The sequence below is a fragment of the Henckelia pumila genome, chromosome 3 (genome assembly GCF_033568475.1).
Source record: "Henckelia pumila isolate YLH828 chromosome 3, ASM3356847v2, whole genome shotgun sequence".
In the NCBI taxonomy this organism is placed as follows: domain Eukaryota; kingdom Viridiplantae; phylum Streptophyta; class Magnoliopsida; order Lamiales; family Gesneriaceae; genus Henckelia; species Henckelia pumila.
The window spans coordinates 145,764,417-145,783,111 of NC_133122.1; the positions used below are offsets into that span (position 1 = coordinate 145,764,417).

An 18,695-nucleotide genomic window follows, 5' to 3' on the forward strand; every position below is an offset into this window, starting at 1 on the left:
ATATGTGAGTGAATGTGTGTGAGAGAAAATAAATCTTTACAATGTATTTATCTCTCAAATGTATCCTCACACATTGGACTTGCTCTCATTCTAGCTAATTTCTTCAAATAGGCTGCCCATGCTTTGAAGCCCCTTCAAAATCTTGTATTTAATCTTCAAAATGTTGTATTTATAGCCTCCAAGAATGATATGAACGTTATATTCAAGAATATGGCCATTTGTGAAGTTTCTAGACACTTTTTGATGTTGAAACTGTCATATTTGAGTTGGTGGCAATTTTCTGAAGTTGAGCTGATTTTACTGTTCATCGAACTGGTTTGATTGATCTGGTCTGGTTGAACTTTGATCTGGTATAGTCCAACTTTGATTTGGTCTGGTCCAATTGATCTGGTTTGGTCCAACTGATCTAGTCTTGGTCAATTGATCTGGTATAGTCCAATTGATCTGATCTGTTCACTTGATTATAGATATATCCTTATTCACTGATTTTTGGGAAAAGTTTTGAGCATAAAATTTGTAATCCTTTGCCTTGGATTTCCATGAAATCAAGAATCACTCGATTTCGAGTTCGTACAAGAGATATATGCTCGAAATACTTAGCTGTGCCAAAAATTCTGCTCTGCAGAATTGCAGTGCAGAACTAGAGACTTCAATGTAGTTTATCAGCTTCTTAATAACCTATTCATACTTCTACTTGTGAAGATCATTTATAGATATTCTCTTAGCTTTGTAACGCATACTTAATCGTTCTATTTGAATAATTGAGCTGGAAGATATGACCAAAATACCAGAGTTGGTCATGTTTGATCTGGTTATTGTATCAATTGCATCCAGCTTGTTATTGTGACCACCATTTTGTCTAGATAACATTCGAACTAACTGATCTTGTCTGAAATATGACTGTAGATATTTGAGTAGGCTTTCCAACTGTTTTGGCCTCTAGTCATTTGGATCCCCGAGCTATGAGATATGTTTTAATCAATCAACTGCGCCAGAATTCTAACTTAAGTAAATTTGAATTCCAACTTCACAAAACTTCCGACTTTGATCTACCAACTACACACTTGATTAATGTAGTATTTGAGAAAGCTTCTAGGAAGCACTTTTCAGTTTTTTCTTAACAAAATTTTGAAATTTTGTTGACGAAAAGCTGAGAAGCGCTTCCTAAAAGCTCTCTCAAACACTACCTAAATATGTTAAAAACACAATAACAAGTTTTGTTGCCATCAAAATCAAAATTGATAGTGTTTCACAACCCAACACAGGACTAAAACTATTGTTCTCCCAAAAAGTAAGATCATGTCTCATTCATCTATGTAGATTGAAAGACACTTAAGAAATCATGAGTAAAATTTAAAAATCACAAAGAGATGTAAGTAAAATAAATTTTAGATTTTTTTATTCCATTTAAAATTTAATAACTTAAATTAATTTAACAATCAATCTCATCTATTTAACTACTATTAGTTAAATTTTATCAAGCTGATCATTTAACAACGATAACTTCCAAGTTTTATTAGTACATACAATTACTTGTACCATGATGCTATATATAGTTTAGAATTATATTTTTATCTTCAAAAGTTTAAATTTTTATTATATCTAATTGATGTCTATGTGCATCATACATACTTTATGCTAGTATATATATATATTTAAAATTTTTACCCGAGCCGGTATTTTGTTTATCTGATTTTTTTATATTTTTATAGATAAAAGGATAAATTAGTTTAAACTAGAATTGTATGTTTTTGGATATATTTTAGTTGATGATGTTGGTATATTATATATATATATATATATATATATATAATATACCAACATCATCAACTAAAATATATCCAAAAACATACAATTCTAGTTTAAACTAATTTATCCTTTTATCTATAAAAATATAAAAAAATCAGATAAACAAAATACCGGCTCGGGTAAAAATTTTAAACAAAGCTTGATCACACTCACTAGTTTTTTTTTTCAAATCTTGATCATATAGGTGTACTCAAGATTTAAAATACTAGTATTTCGTTGCACGCGTTGCGTGCTCGTACATTTCGTTTTTTTAACGAAAAAATAAATAATAAATAGTAAAATTAAAAAATAATAAAAATATAACATTTTTCTAAACAAATATTCACAAAAATATATATATCTTATAAAGTGAGTGTCATTTTTGTAAATAAAATAATATCAAAGGGCACAAAGTGAGTTTTTAATTGTTAGAAAAGAGAAAACCGCATAAAATGACTATTTTGCACAAAAATTTTGGTTTTATTGAAAATTATGTTAGGAGATAATGATAATTTCAAATTAAATTTTACCAATTAATTGAAAGTTTGTTAATTAGAGGGTCTGTACTTTAATAATATAGTAAGTATAGTAAGCTAAAGTTAATGATCACAAAAAAAAAAAAAAATTCAACAAATTTTAATACATTTGCATGCATGACATGGCAAAGATTATTATTAGGAGTTGGTGGGTAAATATTAAATATCATATTTATATTTTAAATTATTTTAATAATTAAAAATGAGAAATTTAATTTGACCCCTGAAATATTAGTCACACTAGTCAACGTAAAATTCGTTCGCTTACCTTTAAAAAAACCTAACTGCTACGCAACTCCGATCCTTTATGCTATCGTACGTAGTAAACGTTGGAAATTTTACAGAAACATTTACTCTTTTTTATTTTCCCAATATACTTGAAAGATTCTTGTCTTTATTCAATGAAACAAAATAATTATTTTATACCAAAGTAAATTGCTTTTTTTTTTTTTGAGGGAGTAAATTGCTTCTTTTAAAATCATTAATTTGGTTTTCTCTTCTAAAAGAATTTTGTATATATCTATTTGTTCACGGTTTCAAGAAATACTCGTAAAAACCTATTTAGATATATATTTTTTAATACTTGTTTCGTCGCAGGTACTTAGATTATTTTTTTTTCGTTTGTCCAAAAAATATAGTCAAATCTGTTTATTTAGTAGCATTTTTTTTTTTCCGTTTGTCCAAAAAATATAGTCAAATTTATTTATTTAGTAGCATTTTTCTAGTTATTTTTTTATTAATATATTTCTATAAATTAAGTATTGGAAAAGAGCTACAATCTTTTGAATGAAAAAGTAAGAGTAAAAAATAAGAAGTTTGTTTGTAAGTTTTTACCTTTCTAGTGATTTTTTCCTACACCGTAAAAAAATCAAACAAGTCTATATATTTGATAATAGGGGTGTAAACGAGTTAAGCCGAGTATCATACTATTCGAGCTCGAGCTCAACTTATATTTATCTACTCGAGCTCGAACTCGAGCTCGATTGAATGACTAATTTAATACTCGAACTCGATTCGTGTATATTTCGAGTTATTCGAGCTCGAGCTCGAAAAAATAAATATATATTTAAATAAATAAATATGAATAAATAAATAAATAAATAAATAATATATATAATATTATATGCATTATATTATATATATTTATATTATATTATATATATTATCGAGTAGCTCGCGAGCTACTAAAACACACATATTTGATGCTTGAGCTCGAGTCGAGTTTTGACCGAGCTGCTCACGAGTAACTTGACTTATTTGCATCCCTGTTTGAAAATGAAACGAGCCGATATATTTGGACATGTGGGAATATAAAATCCCAAAAATAGCTAGCCTCCAATTGAAAAGCTACAAGGACATGTACATTATACATGCATGCTACTTATTTTGCTGAAATAATGTCTTTTAGCACCACATATTACATGTTGAAGTTTGTTTATCATGGCTAATTTATTGTGAAATAAGGACTCACTTTTTCCGCAAACGGGGCCGATAAGTTTAACTAAATAATGAAATTTTAATTAATCTATACTAATAAGTATATATGGTGAATATCCATCCTTTCATTAATTTCATTCTCTATTATTAAACTAGATTATATATATTTCTTTAACTTTACAAAACAAGGAGAGTTAATGAAAACTTTAAACACTTAACTTGATATTATTTTGAGAGGAAAAACAAATTACATGGGAAACCTATGCCCTCTCTTCCACTTAAACCAATCACCTAAATGGGGAATACAACAACACATACTTGTTTTGTATGAATGCTTATATAACCTACTCACATGCTTGGATTGCAACACTAGGCAAGTGAACAAACACAATGGAGTAAGGAGCAACAGTTACCATCTCTGATGAATTGAAGAATGCAGGTTGCATGGCAGGTATAGCACCCGATGAATCAACGGTTAACGCCTTCCCATTCAGCAAAACGGTCTGGCTTTGTATATTTCCGTCCATTGGGGTTAGATGGTATTCTTCTCTAGTTGCTACAGATACTTGTTTATCATGAGGCAATAGTATAACCTTGGATCTGTGCTTGTGATGCCCGTGTCTTCTGTGCACTTGCATTGACGTTCCACTGAAGTCGAGTGCTGCCTGGACGGTTGTGTTCCCGTCTAGATTTATCAGTAGTAAAGTGATACCTCTCTGAACAGAAGATACATGACACCGTTAGGTCGATTTCATGCAAGATATGTGGAAAAGGGTCGTTTTCGGGTAGAGGAGGCTGTACTTGGATAAGTGATCAAACTTACCGATTGTTTTGAACAATGAGCATATGTGCGAATCATGTTGGTCCCCGTAAAGTTTGTTGACAAAACGTATCTTCCCATGAGACGGTGCCAAAGAAGTGCGCTGAGAGTAGGCCGACAGGTTGTTAGCAATCAAGAAAGCATGAACAATTGATTAAGTTCAGAAGTTTGACAGGAAATTTAAAACTAAGAGTACAGTGAATGCAGGAATACTTTCATTTCACCTGTAATAATCTGGATTTGGATTAAAGGTGGTGGTGTTAAGTAAACCATAGTTACCACCAATCAATGACTGCCTACAATACGTCTTTGTATCGTGAACAGATGCCATTCCCAGTTGATTCAGGTACCTATTATGTAACCGCGAGACCAAAAAAATACATTTATCAGCTATAAGCAGCTAAATGGTGAGAATTTTTCGGTTGCAAACAACTATGGGATTACCAGAAACTGAACACGAATGCATTGGTTACTTTATCACGTCCACTATTATACGCTCCTCCAGACTCACCGACCCAAGCAACGGCTGATGTCCCAGAGCTGTTCACGATTCTCTGGAGTCTTGGGAAATCGTCTCCACCAGAATCAAGAATAGATGGATTGAGAATCCTATCTATAAGGTGCTCGTCGCTACCTACAAATACAGTGAGTGATTAAATCTTTTTTTTTTTTAATCATCACTTTTTTATGTTCTTAAGCAAGATTTAGTACCTGGGCCTAGATTGTATATGTGATGCGTGATTGCATTCAGCGATCCATTTGTTTTAGCTAGGTATTGTTGGAACCATCCGGCATCAAAGAATCCTCCAGGACCAATGGTTAGTGGCTTGAGACTAGTCTCCTTGTAAATATCTTGGATTAAATCGTGTAGAATGACTGTATCAGCAGCGTATTGATCCACAGAAATTCCAACCCCAATCCCACTCCCACTTAGCTCGTTCCCTGACAAGAAACGAGACGTATTAACAAATTCTTCAGATTATTAAATGCTTCTGATAAAATATCTCATTAATTTAACCATAGATTGCGAGGATTCTTACCGAGTTCCCAACCGTAAATGTCATAACCTTTCTTGACGGTGTAACGAATGAGAGAGGCAGCATTAGTAGGATCCCAAGGACCAAATGCAGTATTATCTCGCTGTATGGATTTCCCATTAAGTGCATTTAATCCAAAAATTATAAGAGCCCTGAATTGAACTCATAAAAAGTAGCAGCAACTTTTAATACTAGCATGATTTTCTGAATTATTTAAAACTCAAACCAAAGTTATGTTCTTACCCAGATTGATTAAAGAAGGAATTTAGCTCATCCCATCTAGCCAATGGAAGGCACCCCTGGGTGAAACCGAACAAAACAGATGGATTCTTGGTGAATGAATTGCAGGGCTTCGGATTATCTTCCGTTTGATATATTACTTTGTCTTGCAATGTGCCACCCAACCTGATCTTTAATGGTGAAAAAGCTACATGGTCATGTAAAAGAATAGAGTTAGTATCCCATCATTTTTATTGAAAATTGCAGGAAAACGTGTGATTACTTATTTCATGTAATCGAATCTATACCTCTTACAGCATTTAAGAGAACAATATTCTTGAGATCCTGCACTCAGAAACATGAAACCAGTTGCATAAGGCATGTTTGTTAATAATCTTCACATCAAAATGCTCTAGGTATATAAACATTAAGCTTGGCAATGGAGAGATTTCGGATGGCGAAGTTTATTTCTTTCACAGAATTGTTAGAACTCTATGTCCTTATTCTTTATGAAACAAATTAAATTAACTTGCGACAACAGAGTAATTTACTGGTTCAATATCATCTCACATCCCTTAATCACCAGACAAACTCAATGTGGAGAGGGGTAATTTCCCTAGAATAAAAAACAAGTTGCATATTTCATGATGAGGTCCTGGTCAAAATACATTTGTCACATGCCATAGCTATCTTGTATCCTTGTTTGCCCCGCCGTTGCGTAGTTTTGAATAATTAGACGTTATCTGTCACCAAACTGAACCAAATTTTCACCAAACAAAGATCTTATTCAAACGAATATTGACTAACCAAGATCTATATAACTACTTTTTGATTCAAGAAATGGTGGAGCCACATTTGAAGCAAGGTTGGAAATTATGAATTACACCTAATTTTTATTCTTTTTGCCCCCTTGAAAGCACCTCTGAATCTTAGCTTGATATTGTATATTTGTACCCCAAAGGGTCAAGTAAAATCTTTAATGTCTGGTCCGGCTCCACCCTTGGCCACCAGAGCATGACAGAAACAGAGAAGAGCACTGGAATAATGAACTTGAAAGCCTCAAGAACATATGATAGTGATTTCTTCCAATCATAAATAAAGCAGTGATAGCCATCACATTACTCCCCATCAAATTCAATCATGTCAAATGACATACACACACACACAGACAAAAATATAACAAGTCTGCAGATGCATGCGGACCAAGGATTCGGATACAGGAGGGAAAATCTAAACTTTGGGATTGAAACTTGAATTCCAAAACTTAGCTTGCCAAAATCGAGATTTTTCTCGATCGGCCCTCAGTTAACTTGGGACAATGATGAAGAAAACGTACGAGAAAACATACCAAATTCAGCAAAGAATCGTGACCCCAACTGCAAGTCCCATAATCACATTTCTCAGGAGGCCACCAGTCCAAAGTAGCACATATAAAATCCTTATCCGTCTTAGCTATGGGGTTCCTCCCATCCACGAAAACTGTTCCCTCCACAGTTACATCACCATTCACATCACAAATCAAGCTAAAACACAACAAACCCACTACAATACACCAACCCTTTTGCAGAAAAGAGTAGCCCATGTCTGAGGCATCAACAGAAACCATCAAGAACTCTGCTTAAACACCCAGTCACATGGGCCTCGTTAAAAACAAGAAAGATTGCAAATTTAAGTGTTTAAAATGTGCAAAAGATGATTTTTGGCCATTAAAGGCTGCTCAAAAACTTCCATATATATATATATATATATATATAGCAAGAAGTCAAGAATCTGGATGAAATGTCTCACTCCTACATCCTATATATGTACACAAATTATTAAAACCAAATGAAACATTGAATGAGATGATACAGCACACTCCTATCCAAGAAAACGTTTCCACAAAACTTCCAGGTGGATGTGGTGGTGAAATGAATCTCAAGATTTAGGTGAAGCTCTTGGGTGTATCTGATACATTTCAAAAAAGGTGATGTTAATATCTATATATCTATATCTGTATCTATATCTATATACACGATAATTGTGGTTGGTTCGTTGAAGTGGGACCATTTCATATGTTCTTTGCCTCTGGTAAGCAATAAAGCATTTGCTGAAGAGTAGGGAGAGGGGAAAGATAATGATAAAAAGGATATCGAAATTCGAGAGTCGTTAAGTTTTTTTGTCTGTTTAATTAATTGTTTTTTTAAGGAAAGTGTTACCTAATTTGACCGATGAGACTGGCCTAGCTTCAGCTAATATTATCATAGAGCCATAAATTATTTTTCGTAGGATCAAATCAAAAAAATTATGGTAAATAAATGATACTGACTGATGATTCAAATAATATCATCACACGCCATTATTACTTAATTTTTAAGACAAATGTGTACCCCATCGTCCAAATATTATTTATTTTTCGTTCTGTTTCAAATACATACACATGTATCTACACTGGGAGAGTTTCTACGGTTCAATGACTTCAATCCCGGATTGGTAATTTTGATGGCATCACATCTTGGTTCCCCACAAGTATTTTCTTGATGCATGCCAAATAAATTGTGAATATTATGTCGGGTATGATTTCTCTTCTATATTTAGAGGTATTTCACTTTTTCTTTTATTAATTTAATAATATGCCTCTGCTTTATTTGTATTTTGTAATTAATTAATTTACAGTTAATTAATTATTTTCATATTATTTTAGTCAAAGAAAAATTCAATGTAATATAATATGTACAATATTTATTATAAAATAAGTGAAAACAATCTTTGTTCAAAAAATTTATGTATTACAAATCTATTTGAATCTATAGTTGTTGAAAACCATAATTTTAATAAATATCATAATTTTGTATGAATTAGACATTGAAAAAAAATATAGAATTTGATGTTATGACATATTTAATAAAATAAAATTTGATAAAAAAAATATAATAATACATAGTGTTGAAAACTTATTTTATCACTATTGATTCGTGAAAAAACATAATGTAGATAATGCATTATAAACCTTAAATTAAATTATTGTTTTAAAAATTTTCTTCCTTTATATTTTGGAATTTACTTCATTTCCTCATTTTTTTCGTTTCCCACCCGTTTTTTTTAATTCTTTGTAAAAAAACAATTTTCTCATTGTCTTTAATAACAATTTTTGTGATGACGTCTTCATCAATTATTTGCATTTTTATATTTTTTATTTTATGGTTATTTTGTTGATACAATGTTTGATGTAGTTTTACACATGCACAATTTTCTCCATTGTTTTTTTATTCATCTTGAGCAATTATTACATGTTTTTGTATCATGAATTCGTCTTATTTTCTATATGTATTTCTTAAAACAATATAATTTGTTTAGTATTTGTTAAGTGATATATTTATGAAAAAAAATTATAATATAAATAATGCATTCTAAACCTTAATTTAAATTATTGTGTCAAATATTTTTTTTATATTTTGAAATTTTATCTTTTTCATGATTTTTTTTATTCACCATCCGTTTTTCTTCTCTATGAAATAATCAATATTCTCGTAATCTTTAATAATAATTTTTGTGGTACTATCTCAATCAATTATTTGCATTTGTCAATATTTATTATTATTATTTTTGTTGGAAGACCTCTTTTTATGCTAAAAATATTTTCTTGCAAGAATATCAATAATTTCATCATTCTCAATCTATATTTTGGTATGTTATCGTCAACGTCGTTAACAATCAATGCCTTTGTTGGACTTCTTCTTCTTTTGTATTTCCTGTTTTTTTAAATATACTGATCTCTTTTTGCTTGTAATGTTTGCGTTACTGAAATTTTTGATTGTATTTTGAACGTATTTAATTACAAATTCTAACATTCTATCTTTTATTTTGTAATATATATATATATATATATATATTTATAAACTCATGATTTAATTATTTAGCTCAATAGGTCCTTACTCAAATTAAAATATTTTTTGTGGAAAAAATCTGTTCATTTATCTACAAACAAATAAAAGCCAAAGTATATGATATTTTAATCTTTTAGAAAACTTGATTCTTATCTAATATGCATATAGTTTGTCGTCATAATAATTGTTTTATAAAAACATCCTGTAGATGTAGAAAGATTTAGTGTAAGAGATTCGATTTTGTTGGAAGATCACATCGAGCTCGAATGCGAGTTTTGCGCGCTCGAGCGGAGTCACAATTTTGGAACAGAAGACATCACGCTTGAGCGTATGTTTGCGCGCTCGACCATGAGTCGTGATCTTGGAAAGGGCTGGACATAATACAGGGCGCTCGAGCGCGATACACGCTGTTTGAAATTATTTGGAACGTTTATTTTATAAGTGTTGCACTCTTTCACATCCTCCTACGAGTGAAAGGAAATATGTGTATCCATTTGATCGAATAACTTCCTCTAAACAAACCAGTCTCTTATATAATGGTTGTATTGTTTCGGATGCAACTTTCCAGATATATGTTCCGCTGATTTATAAATATAAGTAATGCAACTCAATATTATAGCTTGATATTGTGTTGAAGGTTTGTTGTATCTTAGGGGTAATTTTTCGCTAAAACTCATAAGCAAACTTTGAGAAGTGAGGGCAAATAAAACCTTAAAGAAAAGTATTTTATATACGCCTCAAAGCAGATCAATTTTCAGATTTTTCTTCGTTCGCACAATTTTTATTTCTATCAATCTTTAAGGTTTTCAGCTTCTATTTCAATGGAGACAACCGAAAATAATATGGCATCTTTTCTCAATCCAAATGTTCAACTCGATCGATTTGACGACACCAATTTTACCCGCTGGAAAGGAAAATTATTCTTCTTATTTACCGTTCTTAAGGTTGCATATAGAGTCGTCAATTAGGGTTAGGTCCGTCGGGTCGGCCCGCCCCGCCACACAAATTAAATGGGTTGGGTTGAAATTTTTTCCAATCCAACTAAAGGTGGTCCTAGGTGGGCCAACCCGCCTAGGCCCTCGACCCGCGCGGGTTGGCCTGCCGCGGGCCTGAATTATTTTATTTTTATTGTGATATATGTATTTTTTAATGAAAGTTGTGAATTTTTTTTGTATTAATTACTTTATATGAAATTTACATGTATGAAATCAATAAATAAAATTTTTATTAATTTATTTTCTATTAATATTTATTTATGAAATGAAATTTATAATTAATTATAATAATTTTTATTTATTTTTATTTTTAGTGCGCCAACCCACGGGCCGGCCCTCCTAACCCGCAACCCACCTTGGGTTGGTTTGGGTTGAGGATTTTCAACCCGCTGGGATGGTGGGTCGGCCCGCCCTCAACCCACCAAAAGATGGGTTTTTGGTGGGCCGGCCCGCCCCTCCATGGTTTGGCCCGTCTGACAGCTCTAGTTGCATATGTACTTGATCCAAAGTTGGAACCACTTCCTGAACCAAAGAGAGAAGACTCTGAAACAGTCAAAACTGCGTGAAAGAAGCGTGAAAAATACATGGTGATATGTCGTGGTCACATTCTCAATACACTCTCCGACAGACTCTATGATCTTTACAACTCAATTGAATCTCCGGTAGAGATATGGAATGCTCTTGAATACAAATACAAAACCGAAAAAGAAGGTACGGACAAATTCTTTATCTTGAAGTATCTCGAATTCGTCATGACTGATACCAAGTTCGTTCTTGATCAAATACATGAATTACAACTCATTATTACCAAGCTTCGTGAATTAAAAGTTGAAATTTCTGAATCATTTCAAATGGGGACTATTATTGCTAAATTACCCCAAAGTTGGAATGGTTATAGAAAGAAACTTTTACACAGCCGAGATGATATAACCTTGGAAGAGTTGTAAAAATATTTGAGGATTGAAGAGGAGACTATGTCTCGTAATCCCAAGGGCAATGTCAATGACTCATCTAAGGTTAATATTGTCGTAGCAAGCAAGTTTAAAAAGAACTTCAAGGTAAATAATGACAGGAAGTTCAAGAAGCCTGAAAATGGCCGAAAAAAGTTCTTTGGAAAATGTTTCAATTGTGGCAAGAAAGGTCATCGTAAAAATGATTGCAGGTACAAGAAAGAAGTCAATGTCAATAATGCCAATGTTGTTGAAAATCAACATGAAGAAATCTGTGCAATGGTTTCAAAAATGGAGATTGGTATGATTATCGAAACCAACATGACTGAAACAAAGACTAATGATTGGTGGCTTGATTCCGGTGCTCCTATTCATATCTGCAACAACAAGAATTTATTCTCCTCATACCATGTTGAGAAACAAGAACAAACTGTTCTCATGGGGAATTATATTCATATCTGCAACAACAAGAATTTATTCTCCTCATACCATGTTGAGAAACAAGAACAAACTGTTCTCATGGGGAATTATAATGCAGCGGTAGTTGTCGGAAAAGGAATAGTCCATATTGAATTTTCCTCCGGGAAAAAGATGGCTTTAAGCAATGTCTACCATGTTCCTGACATTAGAAAAAATCTTGTATTTGCAAGTCTTATGTGTAAGAATGGGCTCAAAGTTGTACTTGAGGGTAATACATGTATTGTATCGAAAAATGGGTCCTTTGTAGGAAAAAGTTATTTAAGTGAAGGCATGTATAAGCTAAGTATTAATGATAATAATAAGAATGCTACGAATTTTGTTCATCTTTTTTACTCTTTTAATATTTGGCATGCTCGTTTAGCACATTTAAATTTTAGATCTTTAAAATATATGTCTAAACATGGCTTAATTAATTTCAAAGATACAAAACATGACAAATGTGAAATTTGCATACAAGCAAAAATGACTAAGAAGCCATTTCCAAAGGCCGAACGAAACACACAAATATTAGATATCATACATACTCATATTTGTGAGTATAATGGTGTTTTAACTAGAGGAGAAAAAAGATATTTTATCACTTTTATTGATGATTGTTCTAGATATACCTGTGTGTATTTGATTAGAACAAAAGATGAAGCTTTTGATAAGTTTAAACTTTTCAAGGCTGAAGTTGAGAATCAAAAGGATAAAAAAATCAAACTTATTCGAAGTGATAGAGGTGGTGAATATTTTTCAAATGAGTTTGATGCCTTCTGTGAAGAGCATGGTATTATTCACCAAAAGTCAGCACCATTTACCCCTTAACAAAATGGTTTGGCTGAAAGAAAAAATAGAATTTATACAGATATGATTAATTCAGCACTTCTTAATTCTAAATTGCCAAATAATTTGTGGGGAAAAGCATTACTTACTGCATGTCATGTTCATAATAGAATTACTTCTATAAAAACACATGTTTTTCCTTATGAAATATGGAAAGGAAGAAAACCAAACTTAATGTACTTAAGGGTATGGGGTTGTTTAGCTTTTTATAGAGTTCATGATCCTAAATTGTCAAAGTTAGATGCAAGGGAAATTAAAAGTGTATTTGTTGGTTATGCTGAACATTTCAAAGCATATAGACTGTTGAATATAGATTCTAATATAATTGTGGAATCAAGAGATGTTGAATTTATTGAAAATGAATTAAGTATTGATTCAACTGACAATTTGAAATCTAGCAATGATCAACAATGTGAACCAACTCTTGGTGCTTATGCTCAAAACAAAAGAAAAGAGTCTGTGACATCCTTTGAACCAAGGAGAAGTCAACGTGAAAGGAAAAAAAAGAAATTGGCACCAGAATTTATTTCATCACAAGTTTTAACCTTTTTGGTTGAAGGAGATAGAAATGGTGTACTTAATAAATTATCTTTATTGCTTAATATAGAGAATGATCCAAAAACATTTAATGAAGCAATGTTATCAAGGGATGCCTCCTTTTGGAGAGAGGCCGTGAATGATGAAATGAATTCAATCATTTCTAACCAAACTTGGATTTTGGTTGACCTCCCTTTGGGATCTAAACCTATAAGCAATAAATGGGTGTTTAGAAAAAAGTACAATTGTGATAGGTCCATACAAACTTTCAAAGCTAAATTGGTAACAAAAGGTTTTAAACAAGTACATGGTATATACTATTTCGATACATATTCTTTGGTAGCTAGATTAACATCCATAAGGGTGTTGTTTGATATTGCTTCAATGCATAACTTGCATGTACATCAAATGGATGTAAAAACAGCCTTCTTAAATGGTGATTTAAATGAAGAAATTTATATGGAACAACCTGAAAGGTTTTGTATTACCTGGAAATGAAAAAAAGGTTTTCAAGTTGATCAAGTCCCTTTATGGATTAAAGCAAGCTCCAAAACAGTGGCATGAGAAATTTGATTATGTTATATTATCTCATGGTTTAAACATAATAATGCTGACAAATGCATATATTCAAAATTCACAAATGATTTTGGAGTTATTTTATGTTTATATGTTGATGGCTTGCTTATATTTGGAATAAATATGCAAGGTATAAATGACACTAAAAAGTATTTAACTTCACAGTTTAAGATGAAAAATATTGGTAAAGTAAATACTATTTTAGGTATAAAAGTCATAAAAAATAGTGAGGGTTACTTGTTGTGCCAATCTCATTATATTGAGAAGATGCTTCTTAAATATAATCACTTGAAATTTAAAGAAGCTAATACGCCATATGACACTAGTATTAAATTACTAGCAAATTCTGGTAGAGCAGTAGCACAACTTGAATACACTGGTGTGATTGGTAGCCTCATGTATGCCACACATTGCACAAGACCGGACATAGCATTCGCAGTATGCAAGATTCTAGATTCACAAGTAACCCAAGTGTCGAGCATTGGAATGTAATTGGGAGAATACTTGGTTATCTTAAAAGAACCATAAATCTGGGTTTACAATATAATAATTTTCCCGCAGTATTAGAAGGATACTCAGATGCTAGTTGGATAACCAATATTCATGAAAATAAATCTACAACTGGTTGGATTTTCACAATAGCTGGAGGCGCTGTTTCTTGGGATTCTAATAAACAAACATTCATAACTCATTCGACAATGGAAAGTGAGTTTTTAGCATTAGCTGCTACGGGCAAAGAAGCAAAATGGCTAAGAAATTTATTATATGATATTAAGTTGTGGCCACAACCAATGCCATCTATTTTTTTATATTGCGATAGCGAAGCTACGTTGTCTAGAGCTTATAACAAAGTATATAATGGAAAATCTAGACATATTAGTTTGAGACGTGAATATGTGAAACAATTGATAACAGATGGTGTTGTCAATGTGGTTTATGTTAGAACCAATAAGAATCTAGCTGCAGATCCATTGACAAAAGGTCTTTCGAGAGACTTAGTCGATCAAGGAAACATCTAGTGGAATGTAATTGTAACCTTACTCAAAAAGAATCACCAGTGATGGTAACCCAACTATGCAAGAGTTATACCACTATTCCATAGTTAAATGGGTAAAAACAAGTCATTGTCATGTGATTGGTTTGACATCGAATTAATTATTAATCCCTTCTAGGATGTTCGATGTAAATAGCTATATGTTGAAGGTTTAGTATTTACTCTTAATGAAGTTCAAGTCTCAAATAGCTAGAGATATATTTGAATCTCCACCTATTTAACATAAGAATGGTGCCGTTTCTAACAAGATCATGGTTTAATCTTGTAAATGTTCATGAATCCAAGATTGAGAACAATGCCGTAATAGTGCTGAATATTTTGAACATATATTTTGAAATCTGGGATAAGTTCATATGTGTTGTATTTCCGGTGTTTGCTTAAGAGATGAATTTCAATGCCAATGCACACTATCATCTTCCAAGTACTTTGAAATATATCACTAATAGAAGATTAAAATCGAAAGATACAACTCAAAAAAAAAATCGAAAGATATATATCTTCTTGTATGTATGAGTGACTGAGTCTATCATAACAAATCTGGAAGGGATGTTATAATCTAGTGGGGGATTGTAAGAGATTGTACGATTTTGTTGGAAGATCACATCGCGCTCGAACGCGAGTTTTGCGCGCTCGAGCGGAGTCACAATTTTGGAACAGAAGACATCACGGTCGAGCACATGTTTGCGCGCTCGAGCGCGAGTCGTGATCTTGGAAAGGGCTGGACATAATACAGGGCGCTCGAGCGCGATACACGCTGCTTGAAATTATTTGGAACATTTATTTTCTAAGTGTTGCACTATTTCACATCCTCTTACGAGTGAAAGAAAATATGTGTATCCATTTAATCGAATAACTTTCTCTAAACAAACCAGTCTCTTATTTAATGGTTGTATTGTTTCGGATGCAACCTTTTAGATATATGTTCTGCAGATTTATAATTATAAGTAATGCAACTCAATATTATTGCTTGATATATATTGTGTTGAATTGAAGGTTTGTTGTATTTTGGGAGTACTTTGCCGCTAAAACTCATAAGCAAGTTTTGAGAAGTGAAGAAAATAAAATCTTAAAGAAAAGTATTTTATAGACGCCTCAAACCAAATCAATTTTCATATTCTTCTTCGTTCGCACAATTTTTATTTCTATCATTTAGTTATCACGAACCTTGCTAAATAAGAATAGAATAAAATATTATTTATATATATAGTTGTTTTTCTACATTCTTAAATCTGCACCAAAAACAAACTAACGAATACATTTGGGACATTTTGCAGCAGCGAACTTGAATTATGTTTAATATATTGTGTTTACTCTCAAAACCATAAAATACAAGAAGATGTATAATCATGACATCATGTGATTATTATAACGTGTTTCAAATTAAATATATTTAGTTGACAAAAACTCGAATTAGACGGTTTTAATTAAATGTCAATTTTTTGAGACGGGTCTCTTATATGGGTTATCCATTAAAAAGTATTATATTTTATGCCAAAATTATTACTTATTATTATAAATATGGGTAGGGTTGTGTTATGATATCCCACATTAAAATATTAAACTAATAAAGAGTTAGTTATAAACTCATGAGGCAACCCTACCCAATAGGCAAGCCTTTTGGGATGGACACCTCATGAGTTTATAACTTAACATTTGGTGCTCTCGTTGAGAGCCGACGTAGCGGAAGGAGCGACCTAAAAAAGGGCTACCATCGGATCGATGTCGATAATTGAAAAAATTATAGGCCGGATTAAGGTGCATGGATGCATGCACTGGATACTGAAAGGTGAGTGAAAGCCGCCTAGAGTAGGTCGCCGTGGACGTCGGCTTCTCATGGGGTCGGCAATGTTATGATATCCCACATTGAAATATTAAACTAATAAAGAGTTTGTTATAAACTCATGAGACAACCCCACCCAATAGGCAAGCCTTTTGGGATGAACACCTCATGGGTTTATAACCTAACAGGTTGACCAGTCTCATGGATGATACCGTCTCACAAGAGTGTTACTCTATTTAGTTATACCTTCAAAGAATAATTATTTTTCTTCAATTTTTAAGTGATCAATCATTGCATGATATTACTTCATTATGAATAAATGGATTTCATAGTTACCAAAAGTGGAAAAAAATTGCAAGTATAGTATAGAGAAAAAATATAAGTTACACAACTAAAAGTGTAAATTCATTGTTAACAGTATCAAAAGTGAAAAACTTAAAAATCATAAAACTAACTAACTAAGAACGTAACTTTCTCGTATGGTAATATTATGAATTTCAAAATTAATATTTCAAATAATGATGATTTAGCACTCTAAAGGCAAGCTAATATTATAAATTGTCAACTTATACTCTTTTAAAAAAAAAATTATTGAATCTATGGTAAAACCAAGTTGGAGTGTCAACGTGAACAGACTTTATTTTTATGACGTGGAAACCTACAGCTGTTATTTTTCGGTGCGCATTGGGTAAACCCCTGGACTAACGCAATAGTCTGCAAACTACGTTAGTTAGGTAAACCATACTAGAAAAACAAAAACTTTATTTGGAAACATAAAACAACAATAAAAGCAAGATCGCCTTATTTGTCCATTTATTGAGAAATGTGTATTTGATCATATAGGAATAAGAATTCCATTCTTGGCCAGATACCCTTTTAAAAAATATATATATTTTTTAGCCATAGCTCAAAAGTGAGGAAAGGCATTTATATTTTGCATGTTTTGTGTTTGGTATCCGATCCGACCAGATCGGATGGTCTTAATATTATTATATTAAAGTACTATTTTTACAAAAATAAAATATAGTTTTCATTACTCGAAGAAACATTGGGGCATCTAGACAGTATATATAAACGAGAGTGGTTCACACCGAGTAAAAGAGCCAGTTGTTATTGCTTCGAGTGGATGTTTAAGTTAGTGAAGTATATAATTATTTGATCAATAATCAGATATTTGGTTCTTCCTAGCAATATTTTTTTGGACTAGCATGTTTCATAGAATTTATCCAATGTAGTTTATCTGACTAATTAATTTGCAACTATTGACTTAATTAGTTCGAGAATTAACACAGTGTGTATCGAAAGATAGTGATTGTCGATTTTCACATAAGAAAAAGAAAAAGAAAAAGAAAAGGAAAAAGAAAAAGAGCTAGTTGTTATCATTCAAATAAATTTGTTTCAATTGCGCAATGGACCTTCATTAGTAGTCAGGTAAGAATGCACAAGTTACAGAATTTCATTCATTTTGTCAAAGTGGAATGAAGTTTTTTAATAGATGGTTAGATACGTAAAGGGTGTTTGGCTGAGCTTATAAATTGTTTTGAAGCTTATAAGCTCTAAAATTTTGTTTGGTAAAAAAATTTCCAAACAACTTATAATTGTTTTTAAAAAAGTAAAGCAGACCTTATTTTTTTGAAAAAGATTTTATTTTAACATTATATCTCTTCAAAATATCCTTGAGTATTTTTATAAATTCACATCATATCCTCCACCCATTAAATATTATTTTAAAAAAATTCCAAAGCACATAAAATTTTCTAAATTAAAATATTAAAATAGTTTTATTTTTTAATAT

At 31.9% G+C, this 18,695-nt stretch overlaps 1 protein-coding gene across 1 annotated transcript; it reads right to left on the minus strand.

The window, feature by feature from the left end:
- Positions 1 to 3,898: 3,898 nt before the first annotated feature.
- Positions 3,899 to 8,039, minus strand: LOC140887743 (heparanase-like protein 3). Its single transcript, XM_073295186.1, has 9 exons — positions 7,186 to 8,039; positions 6,146 to 6,182; positions 5,862 to 6,045; positions 5,622 to 5,770; positions 5,293 to 5,523; positions 5,026 to 5,215; positions 4,806 to 4,931; positions 4,585 to 4,684; positions 3,899 to 4,477 (listed from the first exon to the last, which is right to left on the minus strand). The coding sequence occupies exons 1-9, from the start codon at positions 7,441 to 7,443 to the stop codon at positions 4,106 to 4,108; spliced, it is 1,647 nt and encodes a 548-aa protein (XP_073151287.1). The 5' UTR covers positions 7,444 to 8,039; the 3' UTR covers positions 3,899 to 4,105.
- Between the last annotated feature and the right edge of the window lie 10,656 nt (positions 8,040 to 18,695).

Bases quoted from the DNA above. Each gene is read 5' to 3' on its own strand.
- LOC140887743 (XM_073295186.1), bottom strand. From the start codon at position 7,443: ATGGTTTCTGTTGATGCCTCAGACATGGGCTACTCTTTTCTGCAAAAG. The intron at 5,771-5,861 runs GTAAGAACATAA...AGTTCAATTCAG, and splicing joins TCCTTCTTTAATCAATCTGG to GGCTCTTATAATTTTTGGAT. The intron at 4,932-5,025 runs GTAATCCCATAG...GTTACATAATAG, and splicing joins GCATTCGTGTTCAGTTTCTG to GTACCTGAATCAACTGGGAA.